General features: G+C 34.1%; 1 protein-coding gene across 1 annotated transcript; it reads right to left on the bottom strand.

Annotated features, from left to right (window-relative positions):
• Positions 1–7606: 7606 nt before the first annotated feature.
• On the bottom strand, positions 7607–19025 carry LOC109111999 (activin receptor type-2B-like). The gene is made up of 11 exons (XM_042719043.1): positions 18546–19025; positions 15340–15547; positions 14168–14277; positions 13543–13694; positions 12837–12980; positions 12577–12720; positions 11535–11680; positions 11249–11363; positions 10072–10210; positions 9649–9779; positions 7607–8851 (listed from the first exon to the last, which is right to left on the bottom strand). The coding sequence occupies exons 1-11, from the start codon at positions 18586–18588 to the stop codon at positions 8663–8665; spliced, it is 1521 nt and encodes a 506-aa protein (XP_042574977.1). The 5' UTR covers positions 18589–19025; the 3' UTR covers positions 7607–8662.
• Positions 19026–19763: the final 738 nt, after the last annotated feature.

Raw genomic sequence — 19763 nt, 5'->3', positions numbered from 1 at the left:
CACATTTGCAATCTAATTTTGTCATGTTACATTGACACACAAATTGCATCAGCTGAATCCCCAGAACGATCTAATGAGGAAGCATGACAAAGTTTTCTCGACTGTGACGCTTCCATGAAACAGGATGTTGTGGCATGACATCGAATATCCTGTTTTAAATAGCCAACAGTTTACATCACAGGTGTGAACTATGATTTGCTACATAAGTAGTTAGAATGGACATTGTTATCTTAGAGCACATTTAAATGCATATTGTATACATTGTATACAGTCCTGTAAACAAGAGAAATTCTCAATTTTTGTACATTTTGCTAGAAGAGAAATGTTGAAAATTAAAAATGCTAAAGGTTTATTTAGTTAGTTTCTCGTATAAAGACTTGTTTCTGCCACAAAATAAAAAAGACAAAATTGCTCATTTTTAACTCTACAAGTTTATATATGAAAAAAACTAGGAATTGCAAAAAAAAAGTCAGTTGCAATTTGTATTTTTATACCAAGGTGGAACTAAAAATCATGCAAGAATTCTGAGACAAAAAACAAAACAAAAACAAATTTGAATTGTGACAAACTTACAGTTAAAGTCTAAAAAATAGTTATTTAACAATATAGGCAAGCACCAAACACAATTCTTTATTGGCCCTTTTTAAGTTCTTGAACATGTAAGCAGCTACTGTCTGTCTTCTGAACATTAATCACCATTCTGACCAGCCTTTCTTTAGTGGGACCAAAAAATGGTCGCTGCATTCTCAACAGTACATGGGGCAGTTTTTGTTGATTTTGCATAGTTTGTGCTCCCAGCTCTTGGTTAGGGAGCCAATTTGGCTTCGTCCCCTGGGAGTTTGCCCTTTCTCCAGGCCAGGGTGAGGGTGTTCAAATCCTCCAGACCAGCTGGACCTCCAGGATAATCCCAGTGGAAAAATAATCACTTGTTTTAATTACACACGAATGCACTCATACTTCAGTTCGCTCAGTCACAGACCTCCAAACTGCTACCTTTTACAAATGCAGCTGCCTTTTTTCATTTTGAGTTTATTTTCAATGATTTCTACATTCTCTTGGAAAAAAAAATGTCTTCAAGTGCTTTAAAAAGTAATAATGTTGGGATATTTTGAATTTATGATGGGATGATTGTGAACTTGGCACCTCAGAATTTCAGTGACTACATTTTCCCTGATTTGTCATCCTAGCATTTCCCAGACAAATACATTTTTTCTACTTTTAAATTATTTTTTTTTTTTTGTACTTTATGCTAACAAAGTTTTTGTTTCTCCATTCAGTTTTTTTGTGCATGCTTTCATTTGAATTCTTTGTGTCTCTGGATCACTTTAAAGAAATCCACTTTAATGAATGTTTCTTGCTAATTGATCTGATGTTTAAACATCTGAACATGTGGCTAGGATTAAGCTTGAATACAGGAAACCCATTATTACAGATTAAAATGCACTATAAATAATTACATACGCACATTTGCCATCTTCTATAAAATAAATAAATAAATAAAAATCTAAATTAACAAAAAAAAAAGAAAGAAAATAAAAACAGAAAGTGCTTTGGTATTTTTGATTTGGATCACAAAAGGACACAATCAATGAGTAAATGTGATTAGTGCTAGATTAGTCCCAGAGTGACTGATTAAGTTTGTTCACTTCCTGGATTTAAGGATGTGAACGCTCTTAATCAGGATACATGTGTTTTTGTTCCCGTTGCCATGGTCATCCTGTGCTAATGATGAAAAAGCTCCACTTGATTGGTCTCGCCTTATGATTAAGTTAGCAAAAAAACTAAATAAAAAAGAAATTACAAATCAAGTCAAAGCCTGTAGGAAATGATACTATTGATCATTTATGCACACTCCATCATACATTCTATTAAATTCTATTATGTATACATAATAAACAAAATTCTATTTTTTATATATAATATTACATTATAAATTTGACATAATATTGTTTTTTTTTTTCTTTTTTTTTTCATTTCATGCAACCCTAAAGCACCAAATCAGCTCCATCTTATATTAAAAGTATATGATCTATCTATATGATTTGATGAATAATATAAAATATAATTTTAATACAATATTAGGTCTGACTATGTAACTAGGACAGATCTATCTAACATATAGTATAATATAAATATTAAATTACATTATATACTAAAATTAAAGCACTACTGCATCATCTCCAGTGCTGCAATAATTTGATGATGTCACTTCCTCAAATATTTTGTTAGAAAGATCAAAGCAGTGGATGAGGAGAAAGACCAACCATGAGCTGGAGCCATTAGACGCATTTCACAAAAGATAATAGTTAAATAGACTGCACAAACTGGATATGTATGTATTAATACATACATTATTATACAGTACCTTGCAACATTTGTTGGTTTATTGCTATTGCAATGTCTTTGGACTGGATAAACAAAATATATTATGTATGCATAAAGAATATTTGAATGTTGAGGAATAGGAAATAATAACTAATCCTTCAACAAATGCATGAATGAATAAACATTCATATGATGACATCATGGAACACTACAGCCGGAAATGTGATTCCAATTCTTGAAATACGAAAGCAGCACCATCTTCCGAGAAAAAAAAAAAATAATAATATGATCATAATAATCCGCCATAGAAAAAAGGAAAAATGCAATTAACGCCATCCATCTGTTGGTGCATTGCTGGCTTAGAAAGGTTTGGAGAAATCCTGACCCGGAGGGGAGCTGAACTCAGAAAGAGACTTTTCCTGAAACAGCCCTGTGTTGTTGTCGTTGTTCTTTTTAGTTCATTCCATTTTTTCATGCCCATTATTTAATCTTGAATATTCATGCGTAAGAAACAAACTACAATCAAGTCATGACTTTGACATGAACTATAGCCATTAAAAAGTTGTTGAAAGTATTCCACTATGCAACAATAGTCTTAATTTGCATATTATTATAATGCAAATTGTTAGCTTTACATAGCTGCAGTCTATTTCTCATATCATTGCCTGTCACGTCACTTACCAGTTTGTTTTTCTCCTGAGAGATGTTTTCTTTCTGCCCAAAGCCATGTTGTAAACACATCAAGCCAGTTGAAATGTGTGGAATGGAGAGATTTGAGAGTTGAAGTAGATCTTGCTTGAACAAAGATTGAAATTTTGAATAGCTCTGCTTCAAACACTAGAATATGGATTTTTAAATCAAGAAACACTTACTTGAGAAGCAAAATGACAAAAGATTATTTTCTGAGCGATTTATAAAATTTTTCATATGTTTTCACACCTCACCAATATATTTGTTTTTGTTTTTAGCGTAAAATTACTTAATTTCTCAGAAAACGACTTCATGTGTCATTCCAAGTAAATATATTGATTTAAGGATGTTTGGATATTGGATTTTTTTTTTTTTTCATTGCAGTCAACATATTTAATGCCATAACTTTATGAATTTAAGACTTTTTAGGCCTTTAATTTGTGTATGGTCCAGGTATAGATGAACCGTAGATGATAGATTAAATTATTTTCACAGTAATGAAAGTAATGGGGGCAGCTGTGGCCTAATGGTTAGAGATTTGGACTTGTAACCCGAAGGTCGCAGGTTCAAGTCTCGGTGCTGGCAGGAGTTGTAGGTGGGAGTGAGTGAATGAACAGCGCTCTCTTTCACCCTCAATATCCATGGGAAGTGAAAGTGGACCCCCAGTTGCTCCCCGGGCACTGAATATAGCTGCCCACTGCTCTGGGTGTGTGTTCACTTCTCACTGCTGTGTGTGTGTGTGTGCACTTGGATGGGTTAAATGCAGAGCACCAATTTCGAGTATGGGTTACCATACTTGACAAATGTCACGACTTTCAATTAATGTCTTGTTGTAGATCCTTACAGGGACAGAGGACTCTGGCGAGATATAACTGTGGGTATTAAATATTTGGGACTGTCCATATGTCCTGTCTCCTAACCTTGCAGTCAACATCTGTCATGAGTGCGTGTGCTGAGAGATCAGCTGAACACATACTGTCCTCCAGTGCTGGAAAGAGACATAACAACTGAACACGAAAAGCCTAATTACTCAAGCCTCATAACCCCAGTGAATTTTGAATGTATTTTCCAAAAAATCTATTTGTGTAATTAATAATTGAATAAAAAGCTGCACAACTAATGTAGGAAAAAATGTGTTTGTCTAAACTAGATATGATTCACTGACATAAATGGTCTGGTATGTAAAACAAAAAGTGTCAAAAATCATTTTTGGAACATTATGAAGAATATTTAAACAATATAAATTTAATTTTCTGATAAAATAAATAAATAAAAATAAAAATTAATTTAACAAAGTTTAAAGGTCAAGTTTGACCAACATTCAAGGCCTTTAAAATTAAATAAAATATTTCAACAATTTTAACAAGCAGTCATGGCCTTTTATATTTGAATAAATAAAACATTTTAAGTTACATTGACCAGCAGCCATGGCCCTTCCTTTTCTTTTGTTAAGCATCTTTATTATTATTTTTTTAGTTATTAATTTATTATCATCTTTTGTACATATGTTAACACTTAAAAATAAATTAACTAAATAAAATGAAAATAAAAAAAATAAAAAATTAGAGGTCAAGTTTGACCAGCAATTGTGGCCTTATGTTTGAATAAAATAAAATAAAAAAATAAAATAAATATTTTAAAGCTTGACCAACAGTTATGGTCTTTCTTATTGATTGTGTTATGCATTTATGCTTTTTTTCGTTTTTTTTTTTTTTATTCACTAAAAATCACAATGTTGTAAATAAAAAGAAATGGCAAACAGGACGTGTAAGTGATAAACACGGGTAATGTTTAATTCAACAAAATACTGAACATGGCAGCAGAACCTGAAATGACCCAAACTGGGGTAAAACATCATATTTACCACATTAGCAGCAGTAAAAATAATAAAAACCACATCAACAGACCTCCATCATTCCTCATCCTTCACAAGAAGCCAGCCGACACAGAGCCAGCAAAGGATCATGGGAAATCTCCTCAGGTAGTCCTAACGTACGAACACTTCTTCAGGGTTTATTTATGTGAAACAGAGAAATAAAAGATGCATCAACTACATCAGTTAGCAGATCTGCTGACGTTATTTATATACATCACACATCAACACCTGATAGCATACAAAGTTTGGCTTCAACTAAATTTGCACAACTTGCACTGCAATACTTTAATTAGATTTCAAATCCCTGATTTGATAATAAAGAAATCCAACTTAATTCAACTGATAAGATGGACACGAGGGAAGAAGATACATGTATACCACACAAACAAACAAACAAATGTAAACTAAATCAAACACAAGAGAGGAAGGTTTGCTTGTCCTCAGAGAACAGTTCCTCTGAACCTCAGAAGCCACTGAACCTGCGGATGCTAGACTCAAAGCTAAAGACTTCGTGAAATGCACCGAGCACCTGGCAATCAAATTCAGAGCACCTTCTGTTAAAAACTAAAACAGCAGAAAATCTCCGTAAATCACAGAAAAGCAGCTGGATATTAAATCATATTGCTACCACAAAACAGAATAAAATACTTTATATATATTTATGTATAAAAAAGTCACAATATCTGAGGTATATCTAATCACTGAGAGCATGACAGTCGAGGTTCAGTGATCGTGTTAGTGTTACACTGACCAGTGAGTCTGATAAAAGCTGAACAACACTGGAGTCCATGAGATGATTGAAGAGTACAGCACTACGGACATTCAGTCTTCAACGCTGACGTTATTGCGGGAAACAGGCGAGCTCTGAGATATCGCCACTGTTGAGATGGAAATCGAGAAACGTCTGGGTCATATTACATCCCAAAAATCAAAAGAAAAAATAAGAAATCTCAAAAAAAAAGAAACATAAAAACAAATAATCCAAAAAAATTACAACAAATCCTAATTTAGGACAGTTTTTTAATATTGTGCTATTTTCGTCACATTTCAGCACTTTTTTCCCCATTATTGTAAAAAGAAAATTACATGAATTAACTCATTACTGTGATGCAACAAAAATATATTTAAACTGTTAAACACAACCGTAAATATATTTTAGGTTAACTTTGGTTGTATTTAACATCAATTAAAAAATTAAAACAGTATTTTTCTCTTACAGTAATGATAATTCGGAGGAGATAATTGTTGCTCAACTATGACATTAATGCTTTAAAAATAATAATAATTAAAAATATATATATATTTAAATTTGTTAAAAACAACTGAATATTTTAGGTTAGTTTTTTTATTGTATCTAACATTAATTAAAAAAAAAAAAAAACTTTCCCTCCATTTTTTGCATTACAGTAATGATAATTTTAATAAAAAAACTCTCAAAAATATCACATATAACAAAAAAACTATATTCTCCTAAAAAAAAAACTTCAAAAAAAAAAAAACCAAACCTATTACCATTATAATTTTTTTTTTTTATATTGTGCCATCATTTTGTTGACAAATAAGCCCATTTTGGCCATGTTAGAAAATAAATCATTCTCAACAGAACAATAAAACCATTTTCTGCTAAATTAAATGATGCATAAATAGAATAAAGACTACTTTAGGACCATTATGATTTATATAGCAACATATATTTTGGTATCTATATAAATAGAATCTTCTGGACATATAAGAAATTTCTTTTAACTGTGATGTAAAAAAGGGGGGGAAAATCCCCTTATTCTCATGTCTGTGATGTGAGGAAATACATATTAAATTAGTAAAGCACACCTGTAAAAATATTTAAGGTAGTTTTCTTGAACCAAACCAAATTACTTAAACTAATTTAAATTAAGAAAAAAAAAAAAAATCTTGTTATCTTAACATCACTAAATCACCATTATTCCAATAATATAATGATATATAGATGGGCAAAAAATCTTGGCCCTAAAAAAAGGGGTGCTCCGATCAGGATTTTTGATGCCGATCACCAATCGCCGATCACAGAAAGCAGTATCTGCTGATCCTATCACCGATACCAATCTTTTTAAAGCCTTCTTTTTACCATGTAGAATTATTTATAGTGATGATCCAATCAAGATTAGACGTTTATTCAGGGCCTGAATTTAATTTCTGAAAATTAATTCTTCTCTTATGTGACTCTTGTGAGAGGATTCTTAATTTTTTTTCATTTGAGGAATGTTTGATCATACACTGTATTTTAAAATATATATTTCTCTCACCTAAATGTTTGATCATACACTGTATTTTTGTTTTTGCAATCATGTAATTGTTGCACAATAGCTTAGACAGCGCAAGCCTGATTTTGTGAGCTGTATGTGAGGTTCACACATACACCGTTTGCAGTGTGTATGTAGTCCATGTGCTCCTGATCCATGGCTGTTTACCACAAACACAACATTTCTCCATTAATTTGATTTCACATCCAAACATTGTTACTTAAAATGCTTTTTCAACATTGTGATTCTTTGTTTTACAGAGTACAGTAATACAATCTTTCATCAATTATCCAATGCTTTTTACTTTTGCATTTACTTTTAGACTTATATATTAAGTTGCTAAAGCAAAACATTTAAACTACTTTTCTTACGTTATCACAAACATTCTAAATTAAAGCTTACCATTGACAGAAACAGTCAGCTCTACTGCCTTTTCTTTTGCATTTAAATCTTTATTAAAAGCAATCCTGCAGTTCATAAAGACCGACAATCAATCATACCAAAGCAATTATCGGCCGATTGTGATTGTGCCAATCAATCGGAGCACCCCTGCCTAAAAACAATCTACATTTTCATGAATGTTTAACTTTATATTTTTCATTTCGATTTTCAGATGACTCATGACCCAGATTGTTCCTGGTGAGATTCACCATACAGCTGAGAACTATTGCTGTAAGAGTGAGCGGTCACACAATCACATGCACAGAGTTTACCTGAGTAGTGTAGCGGATAAACATCACACGCTTTCCTGATGCACCGAAACATTGAGCCGTGACAGAAATCAAACCTGTGGCACTGCGCTGCTCTTCACGCAGCCGCAGAACTAACACTTCAACTGCGGCTCTTGTCACTCGGAAACAATGAACGCTGAACTGATGGCACGTCTGACTTCAAATACTTCAACACAAGCGGATGCTACATTAAAACCAATCCTGACGCTGCGAAAGGCAACTCGAATCATAACAGTCCCGCTGCCTTCAGCTTCCAGTGTCCCAGACAACTGCCGGAAAAACACGACAAATAACAACATCCCACGAGACATTTCGAGGAAGAAAGGGTACGTTAAAACTAGACTAAAATTCACTGAGTACAAAAAGGACCTTGTGTGCTCTTGGAAGGTTGTGTAACAGTCATCAGATCGTTGCGTAGTCTTGATAAAACCCGAGGGTTGAGCATTCGGATGGAGGTATTCATGGAGTGAAGGCAAAAAAACAACATAAAAATGGCATTAAATCCGATGAGGTAACGTGTGCTCATTTCCCAGCAGTCTGAAACGATCCCCTGAATGCCCTCTGAGAGTTCGGTCTTCTCACGTTTGAGGTTTTTCTGTGTGTGCCTTCCTCTCGGAAGAGTACAGTAGATGAATGTGCTGGTGAAAACGATCCAAGAAATTAAATACATGACATCCAGAGATCAACTTAGCAGCAAAGTTCACATTTACTGGAGCGATGAACGCAGTGGTTGGCAGTCCCTGATGTTTGGAGGCGGGCGTTCAGGTGGGAGGAAGGTCTGTGTCGCTGTGGGACGTCATCATCATGGAGACCAGGCACTCCGAGGTAGACGTGTTGATGGTGTTGGTGGTCTTGGAGATGCTGGAGATGCGCTCCTCCACGCAGCCCGAACTGGCCCAAACCCTAACCGAACCGCAGAGAAAGAGGTCAAAATTAGCTATGGTCAAACCCTAACGAACAGAAAAGAGGTCAAAATGCTTGAACCCTCCTACAATTTCAAAATTGAACCGCAGAGAAAGAAATAGCCCTATTTATTGTCAAAAAATTTCTTAGCTTGAGGTGGTAATTTTAGAACTGTAAAATAGGTGTAAAATTCTCAAAATTCTAATTTAAACTTTCAATTTTCAAACATTGAAATGGGCACACAAGCTTCCTGAAAAATAAAAAAGCTCAGCCCTGTGAAATTATGTATAAGCTGAGGCAAACTTCCTAAAAGGATTTCTTATCAAAATTAGTGCTTATCAAAATAAGATGGTGGCAATTTAATAACTTACAAAGTAAATATTAAAAAAATAAATAACCACTGCAATATTTCAAAAAAAAAAAAAAAAGTTGCAAGCAATATTTCAAAAAAAAAAAAAAAAGTTGCAATATTTTAATTTCATTTTTGTAATAATATTTAATTTTGCTATTACCACTACTATAGTAAATTACAAAAAAAAAAAAAAAAAAATCAAATTACTAATTGCAATATAAACAAAAGCAACAAAAAATGACACAAACTCAAACCTTAAGCATCAACTACTCCACACAATGATTCATTAAAAAACCCAAATAAAAAAACCACAAACAACAACCTCCCACATGCAAAAGACACACAAATCACCATCTACTCTCAAACAAAAACATAAACAATACTTTATTATAATATAATAACTAATAATCACACTAAACCATAAACGCTATTTTTGTTTTATTTAGTAAGTAAATGTGTGGCTCTAGCTTCTACACAAAAGTACATTCTCACCGGATGTTTGATCCAACAGTCTTTAAAGACGGGCCGCATCTTCTTGTGGACCACCACATCTTGAAGATCTTCCAGTGAAGGATGTTGGCCCACCTCCTCCTCAAAGGGCAGCTGGTACTCACCTACAGGACCTGAGGGAGACAGCAAGAGCATTAGCTGTGTAAAACACACAATACACAGGCATGTGTGATCAGCTAAGGACAAACATACACAAAATAAGTGCAAAGTTGAACTATACCTCATTGTAATTTATAGCCAGAGATTTTTGATTTAGGTAGTCAGTCAATCAATATAAAACATTATCAGCTCTGTACTTTAAAGTTCAATTATTATGGTGTGTATTTGATTATATAACATTACTTCCAAAATGAAAACGATGGTGCGCACACATGCTCAGAGGTCCGTGTGTTTGTGCAGACTCACCATCGGAGGCAGTGCAGCGAGACACCAGCTCCCACAGCACCAGTCCTAGAGCGTACATGTCGATCCTTAGGAAGGCATCCCTTTGGAAATTAATGGCTCCCTCCAACACCTCTGGAGCCATGTAACGCCAAGTTCCCACCTGCGGCGGGACAGAAAACACAAGCAGTGATTCACTAGACACAGTTTCACCGCCATCCCAGTGGAGTCTGGGGACCATTATGACGTGCTTCAAATTAACGATTATTTGAACTTAAAAATAGCTGAATAATCGTAAGAGACTGAAAAATAAGAGGCTGAAACATTTGCCATTTTTGTGGTTGTATTTGCACAACTCTTTAGTGAAAATGATTTGATCTTGAACTCAAAGTCTCACATTTCTTACATTTGGCAGATACTTTTATTCAAAGCCACTTACAAATAAGGAACATCACAAGCACTTTATCATAAGAGCAACAATATTTACAGTACACAGTGCCAAGTACAAGACAAATTAGACTAGTGTTCCTTGAATTTGCAATTATATTTTTTGACTAGGTGTGCAGATTATTGTTTGGTCTTTATATATTCATTCTGAATAGATGCACCAGAACACCAACAAATATTTATAAGCACTGCCAGTAAAATGTTTAGGCTCAGCAACTTTAAGAAAGTCAGCAAGGATGCATTAAATTGATCACAAATAATCGTCACAAGTGACAGTGAAGACATTTTAAAGTTTCAAAATAAATACTGTTCTTTCAATCTTTCTATTTATTAAATAATCTTGAAAAAAAAAATGTATAACGGTTTCCACATAAATATGAACTGTTTTCAACATTGACAATCAGTAATGTTTTTTGAGCAGCAAATAAGCATAATAGAATGATTTCTGAAGGATCATGTGACACTGCAGACGGGAGTAATGATGCTGAAAATTCAGCTTTGATCACAGGAATAAATTGCATATTCAAGTATAAAATAGCTCTTTTAAATTTTAATAATATTTCACAATATTACTGTTTTAACTTCAGTTTTGTTCACATAACTGCAGTCTTTCAAAAACATTATTTTAACCGACCCAGAGCTGAACAGTAGAGTTTTTATTATGTAACTTCAGTGCATTAATTAAGTCCCATATTTAGCATGGATATGAAGAGGCAGATGGACTGAGGTTTGGCGTCATCTTTGAGACACTGACCTGGCCGTGTGTATCTCCAGGCGGTTTCCCAGGCTCGAAGCAGACAGCCAACCCAAAGTCTGCAATCACTGCGGTCAAATCAGTCTTGAGCAGGATATTCTTACTCTTGAAGTCTCTGCAAACCACAAACCTCAAATCACCCAGTATCTACAGACTTCCTCTTGCTTATCACTAAACAGCAAGAGCACAGCATTTCCAAATCTCTTTTAAAATGACATATCAATCACTTTCCTTTCAGATCTGTATGGATGTTGTAAAAGCTCGAGAATCGCTTCAGCTCATGTACCTGTGTGCGATGGCGGGTTTGGGTCCCTCTGCTCGGTAAGGAAGGTCTTCATGAAGGTACGCCAGGCCACGGGACATACTTGCTGAAATATGGCACAACTGAGGCCAGCTCACCGGGTTTCCCTTAAGGTAATCTGTGAGTGAACCCTGCAATGCATACAGTTTGGGCTTTTAATAAAGATTATGGCTTTTTTATTAAATAAAATGCAATATTAAAATAAAATACTTAATGAAGTTACTGAAATAAAATACAAAGAAAAAAGTAATTTTTAATTTTAAATCAACTATTTGCTAAGGAATTGTTGCTTATTTTCATTATTTACTTCATATACAAAAAAAAAAACATTTTAACTAAAACTGAAGCAAAACAGAAACCATAAAAAAAACTATTAATAAAACCCTCATTGATACTTAAATAACTGGTCAAAAAGTCTATGCATATCTTTAGATACAGCAGTTTTTATTTGGTGCACCTTCAAAATATTATTAGACATTTTGCCTCTCAAAAAGCGTGAGTTACACATCTAGGGACATTTACAGAAAAATAAAACAATTTAGAAACCAAATTAAATAAACAAAGAAATAAAAAAAGCATATTACTTTTTGTGCATTTAATTTATACTCTTAATTTAAAACTCTTCAGTAAAACTGATTTGATTTGGGACTCAAAGCTTAGTGTTTCTTACATTCATAAAATACATTTACTCAAAGCCACTTACAAATACGGCTCATCACAAACACTTTATCATAAGAGCAACATTCACAATGCACAATGACAAGTTTAAAATATGAGATAGATTAGCCTAGTGTTTCTTTACATTTGCTATTATATTTTGACTTTATAATGTGGAGATTGTTGGGTTTTATTTATTCATTCTGAATTGATGCAACTGAACACTAAATATGTATAATTTTGTGCATGTCTTTACAAACAACAGTTTTTATTTGGTGCATGTTTAAAACATTATTTGTTCCATTATACCCAACAATAGGGTTTTGTCATTTCTCTAGGGACCTTTTGGGAAAAATAAACTCTCACATACCCGTTCATGGAATTCTGTGACCAGCCACAACTCCATCTGAAGGTTTGTGCCGCGTTTTTCCGCTGAGATGTAGTGTAGAATATTCTCGTGTTTAAAACCCTCGGTGAGGTAAATGTCTCTTTCATTTTGCCACGACTGCTTGTCCTGTTAATAAACACATTATTTCAGAATCAAGCACTATACACACACACATTTCATTTGAGAAAAAAAAAACACACACAAGCAATCCTGTTTGAATAGTGCACGAGTAGAATATTTACCTGGATGGGAAATATTTTCACCGCCACATATTCACTCAGTAACTGGGCCTTCCAGACGCAGCCAAAGCGCCCTCTGGCCTTCAACTCCAGCAACTGAAGTGGCTTCAGGCCAACCAGAGGAGACGGTGGAGGAAGACCAGCATCCTAATCACAGAAATACAAATAAAGACTCGTTTAAAAACACATAAGAAACAGCAGTACAAGTTAGTCAAAGTAAATCAACTTCAGAGGACATATAGAGTGTGTGGCAAAAATCTAATCTTCAGGACTAAATTACAATACTTAAAATCTTTTCAACAGTCATTCATCTGAAAGAAAACTACAAGCATAACCCAATAATAATCTCAGGATTTAAACTCAGACATATGCAAAACATGGGGTCCGTAAGATTTTGAAATGTTTTTGAAAAGACTCACCAGGGCTGCATTTATTTTACCATAAATACAGTAAAAATAGTAATATTGTGAAATATTATTATAAACAAAAACAACTGCTTTCTATGTGAATATATGTTAAAATGTAATTTTTAGCATCATCACTCCAGTCTTCAGTGTCACATGTTCCTTCAGAAATCATATAATCGTATATAAAATATGCTATATTGCTGCTCAAGAAACATTTCTGATTATTATCAGTGTTGAAAACAGTTGTGCTGCTTAACAGTTTTGTGGAAACTTTGATACAAACATATACACAGCTGTCAGACCTGGCCGATTTCGACGTGTCTGTAGGGGGGTTTTCGTTGGTGGTACGTCCAGCAGGCGAGCACCAGGGCCAGAGAGAGAATGGAGAAAGGAAGAAGAGAATAAACCAGCACACCCCACAGAGACGGCCCCGGCTGAGGAGGCTGGATCTTTACTGTGAGAAAAGAAACACAAAACTTAACGTCAGCAATAACAGAAGTGTAAAAAAGAAAATTACAAACAAATCTCTTAGACTGAAGTCATTATGAAAATACCCAGCTATGGCTAAACATCAATTTTAAATTAATGCACTAACTCTTGTATCTACCATCACCTGCAGTTACACAACTAATAGACATTACTTGTTTGTTAACAAATGCAAATATTGATCATATTGCTATTGCCATCATTGTATAAAATCAAAATGCCATGGTTTAAGTAAACAAAACAATTAAAACTACAACAATACAAAACCAGTGTAACATACCACACATTGCTTTATTCAACAAAACACTGAGAATTATTACTATTCACATGCCAACCAAAGACCATTAAAAGCAGCACATTTCATATGCAGATATTTTTCAGGCCAATTATCCTAAAGAACGGGCCACACGGCTGTGAGGTGACATATGGAGGCTGGTTTACCTGCAGGAGCGATGGCTTCTGGCAGGTGTGTGAACTTCTCATTGCAATAGTTTCCTTCACAGCAGCAGAAGAACACCTGCGGACTCTCCTCCGTGGCCACACACTCCTGTCTGCTCACACACACAAACACACACACAGAACAGTGATGAAAGGGGTAGACCTAAAATTAATCGTAGTAAAATTGCACTGACTTTTGAATTCTTAACTGAATCAATTGCTAAATGAAAGAAATAAATCTAAATGTAGTAACTGTGATGTCTGCAAGGAAAGCAAATATGCAAAAACACCATCATTTTCAGCCATTCAAAACAGTTTGCATGTTTCCAATCCTCACTGATCAATATCTAATGTGACTCATTTGCATGTTTTCACAAGAGAATATGGCTCTTGGCTTTCAAAACAGCAAACAGAAAAAAGAAAATTCTGTCATTACATAAGCTTATTTTATAACCAACAAATATGTTTTTCAAAGCTATTCAAGCACTTTAAATTTCCCCAACAGTTTGAAATAAAACGATTTTATTTACAAACATTAAAATATTTAATTGATAGCTACTGATTTCTATAATTTGGGGTCAGTTAGATTTTAATGCTTGAAGAATTCAACACTGATTGATTAAAAGTGACAGTACAGACATTTATAATGTAACAAAAAACAAAAAATTACAAATAAAAAATAAAAAAATAAAAAATTGTATCAATAAAAATAAAAAAATATTATGAATAAAATGTTTTCAACATTGATAATAATCAGAAATGTTTCCTGAGCAGCAAATCAGCATATTAGAATGATTTCTGAAGGATCATGTGACACTGAAAATTCAGCTTTGCATCACAGGAAAAAATTACATTTTACAATATATTCACAAAGAAAGCAGTTATTTTTAATTATAATAATATTTCACAATATTACTATTTTTACTGCATTTATTGCTAAACAAATACAGCCTTGATGGGTATAAGAGCATCAAAAACATTCACAAATCTAGCTGAGCCCACACTTTTAAACAACAGTATGTTTAAATAACTTCTGACTGTTACATTAAATGAAACCTGTGATAAGACAATAAATTAAATAACTTTGGATGTCCTTAAAACTTGTTTGGCACAACAATGAAAAAGGTGACAGTCAATCAAACAGTGACATCATATAAAGGAAGTTTTGACGTCACCTGTCGTAACAGTTGAAGTCATCGAGCCAGCAGCCTTTTTTGACCAGGCGGATTGTTCCGGTGGAGTTCAACCAGGAGGCGTAACAGTGCAGCCTCTTGTCTTTCTCCCCCTCACACCTCTCGAAACCGCTCTGATTGGTTTTCTCCGTCCGCCAGTTATCATTGTAGTAGACACACTCTCTAGTCTCCACCTCCGCCTGACTGCCTCCTGACAGAAAACACAGAAAGGAAGAGACTGAATGCTTTTTCTTGACCAAACAGTTGACAGCAGTGTCAAGATTTTGGTTACCAACATTCTTCAAAATATCTTCTTTTGTGTTCAACAGAAAAAATGATAAGAGAATTGTCCAATCCTAACAAACCATACATCAATGGAAAGCTTATTTATTCAGCTTTCAGATAATGTATATATCTCAATTTAGAAAAATTGACCCTTATGACTGGTTTTGTGGTCCAGGGTCACATATATGCTAACGGGTTTGATATTTTCTTATGTATTAGACAACAGTGTGGCTGGTTTTGCGGTTGTATCTATCCAGGTATTAGTCAACAAATAACTGAATAAGAGCATATTACACAAACATTTTCAGTTGCAGAAGATTTTAGAAGATCACAAGCAACATTTACCTGTCAATCAAAACCTAATGAGATGTTTAAACACTTAAAACCCCCTCATCATGTTCAACTAGCCATCAAACCCCTGTACGACAATTATTACTTCAAAATCATTTGAATTTTTGTCTTATTTTTTACACCACTGGCACTGAACCTGATGCTTAGCTACTATTATTTTTATCTAATAGCTATTATTAGATCATTAATAATAATTATTCGATAAAAATAAACCTCGCTTTATTTTTAAACCTCAATTTACAAAAATAATCCAAACCTAAACCTATAAAATATCAACTAAATATTAACTCATACATACATACATATACAAAAAAATACATATACATATATATACATATATATATATATATATATATATATATTTGTCATGACTTTTTAAAATATAACTAAACTCTACACTCGGCACATTATTATTACTAATATTTTTCTGTTTTTCTGACACCATTAAACTCGATGATAAATTTAGAATTAATAAAGTTTTTATTTGGATTTGCTCTTTTTATACCATTTTTAAGCAATTACCATTTACAAATAATTTGCTTTTTTGTTTTGGACACCACTGGCACTGAACCTGACGCTTAGTAACTATTATTATTCTTAAATAATTTTTATCCATCTTTTTTTATGTCGCTTTATTCTAAGCTGAATTGATATTACTGAATAATTTTTTATTTCCCTTATTTTTTTTTTAAACACTCTAAACTCTCACCTTAACACTTAAAATCAAAACAAATAAAAATAACATTATCTCTATTTAAAACGAAAACAAAAAAGGAGGTTAATGCACATTACATACTTCAAAAAAATTAAAAAACAAAGCCTGTCCCTTTAAATTTGACGTATATCCACTGGCCACCCTTCCCCCTGCAAACATGACCCCACCTACTCACTAAAGCACCCAGGATCAAGAGAGACGGGGCTACAGAAGCTTTAACACCAGTGTTTATGTTATGAGTTGACGTTCATCGTGCGTTTATTGGCTAAACACTCGTTGATAGATCAATGTATGGCTTCTTTGTCACTGATACTGGGTGTCACATGATAAGAGCGAATTACATCAGCAGCCCCCTACTTAAAACCCACAGCACTCCGCTTTCCTCATTCTCTGACACACACACACACACATACACACACACGCAGAATAAGTGTATTTCTAAGATCTCCTGTGGTGTGCTTTCACGCCAAAGTGCCCAGATTTTACCTTTCTTCACCACATCACCACACACACACACACACACACACACACACACACACACTGATGTGGAGGGTGTATCAAAGACTCTTTTGTTTTGAGGGGGTTTCCTCACAGGGACCCGTAAGGGACTCCATTACAAATCAGCTTTCAGGATAAGATGATTTCCTCACTGTTCCCCTAAAACAATGATCAAAATCAATACATCAACATCAATAACCGGACAAAGCACAGCGCTTTGTCTACAGGTCAAACAAACAGACTGGACTAAACATAAAATCGAAAGTGGGAAAATAAAAGGATAGTTTTGAATATTTGATACTGATACACAACAATATATATAAAATGTTTTTTTTTTATATGCACTTTTAAATCAATAATATATATATATATATATATATATATATATATATAAAAAAAAAAACATTATCCCCAAACTTTTAATATTTTGTTTTTAGTATTTTTCGCTTCTCTTTTTCACACCAGCTGACCTGATGCCTTTATTACACCTGAATAACATTTTAACCAACTTTGTCACTCAAACCAAAGTCCAACATCTTATTACTATTAGCTCAATTTTATTTGTCTTGTTTTTAATACAACTCAGTGCTCAACCCATTATTATTAATATTATTAAATTGACTGGCACTGGACCTGACGCATAAAATATACAAAAGTAATTTTGTTTAATTTGTGTCCAAGTACACAACTGTTTAGAATAATAAACACTTAATCTGTTATGGCAGCTCATGAAAAAAAAAAAAAAAAAGGTTTAAATTAAAAAATAAATAAATTTATGTTTGTCCACAAATTATCACAAAGCATAAAAAGAACTAAATGCACTGACAATATAGAAGGCAACAGTCCCTCCTAAAGATATGATTTATTTGAAATGTCTTATAAAGCCGCAATGAAAACAAACCAATTTGGGAAACCAAACGTTACATGGAAACATGAGGCGCAAGCGTAAGTTGTTTTGTGAAGATCGATTGTTTCAACAAACCACCAGCTGTTTTACTTTTGTTCGTTGTGCCCACGGTGCCTTTAAACAATCAGAAATATCACACACGCAACTTTAAAACAGCCTACTAGAGCTGGATCAAACCTAAATAACGAAATATCTCAAACTGAGTTAAAGGAATTAACAACTAATTCGTGCTACATTGAAGCCAACGCTTTGTGGATTGGTTTGGTAACGCTGGATGTGTCTCAAAACCTAGTGCGCTGCCTACATAGCTAGCATCGTGGGCTTCGTGTGAGAAACAGAACGCTGTCTAGATAGGCTTCTTGACTGGGGTAAGTAACACAGCCAGCCACACTATGATTAGATACTATCGTTTTGATTGAAGATGAACAGATTCTCTGTAAATGAGCGCCTTACCTGTGCACCAGACGAGTGCAAAAGTCAGCCAGGTAACAAACATATTCCTTCCTTCGAGGATCCTGGCGATAAATGGTGTCCTTTATGCCTCGAAAGCATTTAAGAATGAAATGAAGCACATGAACGCGAAGGCCCGCGCGCTTATTCTTCACCCGCTACAATAACAACACGAGCTCTTCACAACAACACAGTGTATCACTCAGAAGCGCGCGGATCGGAAACAAATTCCCTGATGCCGCAAACATCCAGCTTTTCATTCTGGCCAGGCGGCAGCAGTGGGAGCGTGAGTTTGGGCGCTTGGAGTAGAAGCGAAACCCCCCTTGTGTGCGTCCTGGTGCGTGTTTCTCCGCCTCTGCCGGGGCAGTTGGAGGTGGAAGGAGGGATTGATATGCGGAAAGCTGAACGGCGTCCAAAATGGCTCCTGAGAGCCACAGCAGCGGTGCCAGCGGGAAACCCGGATGTTCATCAGGGCCACTGGGGACTCACTGCTGCTTCATCATCAGTCTGATGAAAGCAATGCAATCGAGAGAAATAATAATAATAAAAAATAAAGTTTCGAATAAATTGTAACATAACTATTTCAAATACATTAAAACAATAAATCAATTCAATCGAAAACAAATTCTCCTATAAACATGAACAATAATGTTGTAATAATAACTTATAAACTTATAATATTTAGATTATATAATTAATTAAATTATAATTATAGGTGACCCTGGACCACAAAACCTGTCATAAGGGTAGATTTTTTAATTTTTTTTTTAATTTGAAAATCACCTTTAAAGTTGTCCAAATGAAGTAGCAATGCATATTACTAATAAAAAAAAATACGTTTTGATATATTTACATTAGGAAATTTACAAAATATCTGCATGGAACATGGTCTTAATATCCAAATGATTTTTGGCATAAAAGAAAAATTGATAATTTTGACCCATACAATGTATTGTTGGCTATTGATAGAAATATACCTGTGCTACTTATGACTGGTTTTGTGCTCCAGGGACACATATTTACATTTACGTTTAGTTATTCAGCAGACGCTTTTATCCAAAGCGACGTACAAATGAGGGCAATGGAAGCAATCAAAATCAACAAAAGAGCAACGAGATGCAAGAATTATTTTTTTAAGAATATAATTTATATAATTTTATAATTTGAGATTCTAATTATATTTAATTTATATTTATTTGTCGATTGGATGATTATAATAAT

Source organism: Cyprinus carpio, chromosome B2 (assembly GCF_018340385.1).
Source record: "Cyprinus carpio isolate SPL01 chromosome B2, ASM1834038v1, whole genome shotgun sequence".
Classification (NCBI taxonomy): domain Eukaryota; kingdom Metazoa; phylum Chordata; class Actinopteri; order Cypriniformes; family Cyprinidae; genus Cyprinus; species Cyprinus carpio.
The sequence above is the reverse complement of the archived record's forward strand: the minus strand, read 5'-3'. Positions and strand labels throughout refer to the sequence as shown.

Coding starts and splice junctions, on each gene's coding strand:
- LOC109111999 (XM_042719043.1), bottom strand. CDS start 18,588: ATGTTTGTTACCTGGCTGACTTTTGCACTCGTCTGGTGCACAG. Junction 13,695..14,167: donor AGAAGCCATCGCTCCTGCAG/GTAAACCAGCCT, acceptor CTTTTCTCACAG/TAAAGATCCAGCCTCCTCAG. Junction 8,852..9,648: donor ACTGTTGGATCAAACATCCG/GTGAGAATGTAC, acceptor TCTGTTCGTTAG/GGTTTGACCATAGCTAATTT.